This window comes from Colobus angolensis, unplaced genomic scaffold (assembly GCF_000951035.1).
Source record: "Colobus angolensis palliatus isolate OR3802 unplaced genomic scaffold, Cang.pa_1.0 Scaffold1, whole genome shotgun sequence".
Taxonomy (NCBI): Eukaryota; Metazoa; Chordata; class Mammalia; order Primates; family Cercopithecidae; genus Colobus; species Colobus angolensis.
Window position 1 is genome coordinate 10,908,690 of NW_012110918.1, and position 2,884 is coordinate 10,911,573.

The following is a 2,884-nucleotide window of genomic DNA, read 5'->3' on the forward strand; positions in this document are numbered from 1 at the left end:
GAGGCAGAGGCTACAGTGAGCTAAGATCGTGCAACTGCACTCCAGCCTGGGCAAAAGAGCAAGACTCTGTCTCTAATAATATTAATAATAAAATTAAGGCCAGGAGCCGTGGCTCATGCCTGTTTTCCCAGCACTTTGAGAGGCTAAGGAAGGCGGATCACGAGGTCAAGAGATTGAGACCATCCTGGCCAACATGGTGAAACTCTGTCTCTACTAAAGAAAGTACAAAAATTAGCTGGGCATGGTGGCATGTGCCTGTAGTCCCAGCTATTCGGGAGGCTGAAGCAGAAGAATCACTTGAACCCGTGAGGCAGAGGTTGCAGTGAGCCAGAGATCATGCCACTGCACTACAGCCTGGCAACAGAGTGAGACTATGTCTCAAAAAAAAAAAATTAATTTTAAAAAATAAGGCCGGGCACGGTAGCTCACGCCTGTAATCCCAGAACTTTGGGAGGCCAAGGCGGGCGGATCACCTGAGGGTCGGGAGTTTGAGACCAGCCTGGCCAACATGGAGAAACCTTGTCTCTACTAAAAATACAAAATTAGCTGGGTGTGGTGGTGCATGCTTGTAATCTCAGCTAGTCAGGAGGCTGAGGCAGGAGAATCGCTTGAACTCGGAAGGCGAAGGTAAGCAGAGATTGCACCATTGCACTCCAGCCTGGGCAAGAAGAGCAAAACTCCGTCTCCAAAAAAAATAAATAAATAAATCAAGAAAAAGACACTAGTACCCAAACACCAGCTTAAGAGCAAGTCAAAACTCTAATCAATCCAACTTTCTAAAGCTCTCTGTTCCTCCTGCAATAGCAGGTAGTAACCAACTCAGATGACGTCAGTGTTGTAGAGACCATTTGTAATAGTGAGACATCCCCAAACAAAGGATGTAGATCATAAGGCAGAAAGTATCTCAATGTTTTAGGATCCTACTATTCCTTCAGAATCATACATGACAACTAAATCAGGATTATATATTTAAGACTGAACAAAAATGTGTCCATGTACTGTAGATAACGATTTTTTAAAAATTACTCCTTTTCTTTCTTCTCTCTTTAAATCCCGAAGTTTCCGTATATCTTTGCAGATCATTCCTTACCAGACTAAATTTATAACGAGTTTATGGGGCCAGGAGAACATTATTGGATAAAATTAAGTTTATGAGAATTAGGTGAGATTATAGAAAAAGGGAAGGTAGAGAAAGACAATAAAATGACAATGCTACTACAGTCCCTAGAGCACAATACTGGAGGGAAATTGATGGCAAAAGGTGAGTTAAACATTCATTCCACAGGATCAAAACTCATTTGCCTCACAATTCAAATGTACATATGAAAAAACTAAGTGTGAGGATTCATTTGACCTGATTACTGAAATTCTTTGCAAAACACTAATATGAACTCAACCCCAAAGAATAAAACCCCAGATTACACATTATCATTCTGACGACTGAAGTCTAACCGGCAGAAAGTTAGCCTCCTAACACAAAATGAAAAACCAAGGCTCAATCTGTTCCTGTCCTCTGAAAAAATTATCTCATTGGGAAGAAAACAGAAAGGGAGCAACCAGTTTCCTGTGCTACTCAAGTTCCCTATCCCAGTAATCACCAATTTATTTTTTTGAATCTTACCCAGTCTTTTTGACCTTGTAAACCTGAAAGAAATAAGTTGTAAAGGAATGTCATTTCCCATGCTTTCCTCCTAAGGCTCTATTGCTGAGTGAGGCGTGCTTTTTGTTCCCAAGTTCTCTAACCCCTGTGAGATATTGCTATTTCACGTGTCTTCTTAGCCCCACAAAATGGCTCCCTTTGTGCCACTTGGCCAGGACCCCGAGGCTAGCTAGCCACACATGAATGCAGGTCATAATCGATCTAAAATACATGCTCAAAAAAGTGAAATTTAAGCTTCCTCCAAGCCTTGAGGAGGATCCCAGACATAACTGTAACCCACCTTAAAGAACAGCGTGCAATTAGCTGAGACAATGTGGACACCTTCCACAGAATCCAAACCCTTCCACCAAGTTAAGCAAGGACTTGAAAAGGGTTCCTGTCCAAACACTGTACCCAGTGTCCTAAGCCCAAAAAGCAGTGGGATGAAGGGCAAGAAAAATCCCCCGCTTCCCAGGTAGAGCTACCACGTTAGAGACAATGGATGTCTCCGGCCCCGCCCAAGAACAAGAAACCTCCTCCTGCAAGGGAACCAGGGCCAGGGATGAACTCATTGGGCAAACGTCAAAGGAGGAAGCAAAGGTAGGATGCAAAGACCATGGTCCGAAGGTTTAAGCGCAGAAAACCCACTCGGGTTGGCTCATTACCCCCCCTCTTAGAAATGAGCGCAGGGAGGGGGAGAAGGGGTCTTTCCTTTGTTAGGAAAGGGGAGACACTTGGAAGAGGGGAGGCACTTCCAGGAGGGGAAGAACGGTTGGGTCCTGAATGCGGGGTGAAGGGTCGTGATGACCAGCCCCGCCCGACCACAAATGTACCTGCCAGGTAGGTCCGAATAAGGAGTGGGGGCACGGCGAGGGTAAGGAGCCCCCCGGACCTAATCGATTCGGTCTCCGGATCCGATGGCTGCGCGCGAGAGCAAGACCAACCGCATGCCACGGGCCAAAGGCAGGAGCGCGTGGCCCAGCAATGGGACAATAGGGCCTGACCATGCATGGGGCCCTAAAGGCTCCCCGGGCACCTGGGGGGCCAAGCCCACCACCCTGGGGATGGACCAGCCCGGATGCCCACAGGAGAAAGGGAAGCCCTCCCCACAGGTTCCGATTAACGAAAACCGGCCGTGCTCCGAGGGGCGACCAGCCCCGGCCTCCAAAGCCCCTGGCTCCGTGGGAGGAATGAATGGAGAGCAGCAGGGACCCGGGTGGGGCCGGCGCGCAGGGCTCGCCAGAC

General features: G+C 47.6%; 1 protein-coding gene across 12 annotated transcripts in view; it reads right to left on the minus strand.

The window, feature by feature from the left end:
• The window catches only part of HN1 (hematological and neurological expressed 1), a 58,612-nt gene that overhangs the window by 21,386 nt on the left and 34,342 nt on the right, over window positions 1-2,884 (minus strand). Inside the window, exon 1 of one of the 12 annotated variants that reach the window (XM_011942808.1) lies at window positions 2,532-2,882. The exons of 8 other annotated variants lie outside the window; for them this stretch is intronic. In XM_011942808.1, the coding sequence (XP_011798198.1) occupies window positions 2,532-2,650 (119 nt within the window). In that variant the 5' untranslated portion in view covers window positions 2,651-2,882. Of the gene's footprint in view, window positions 1-1,621; window positions 2,883-2,884 lie in introns of those variants that run through there. 3 more of the 12 variants (XM_011943223.1, XM_011943291.1, XM_011943150.1) reach the window with 3 other exon arrangements.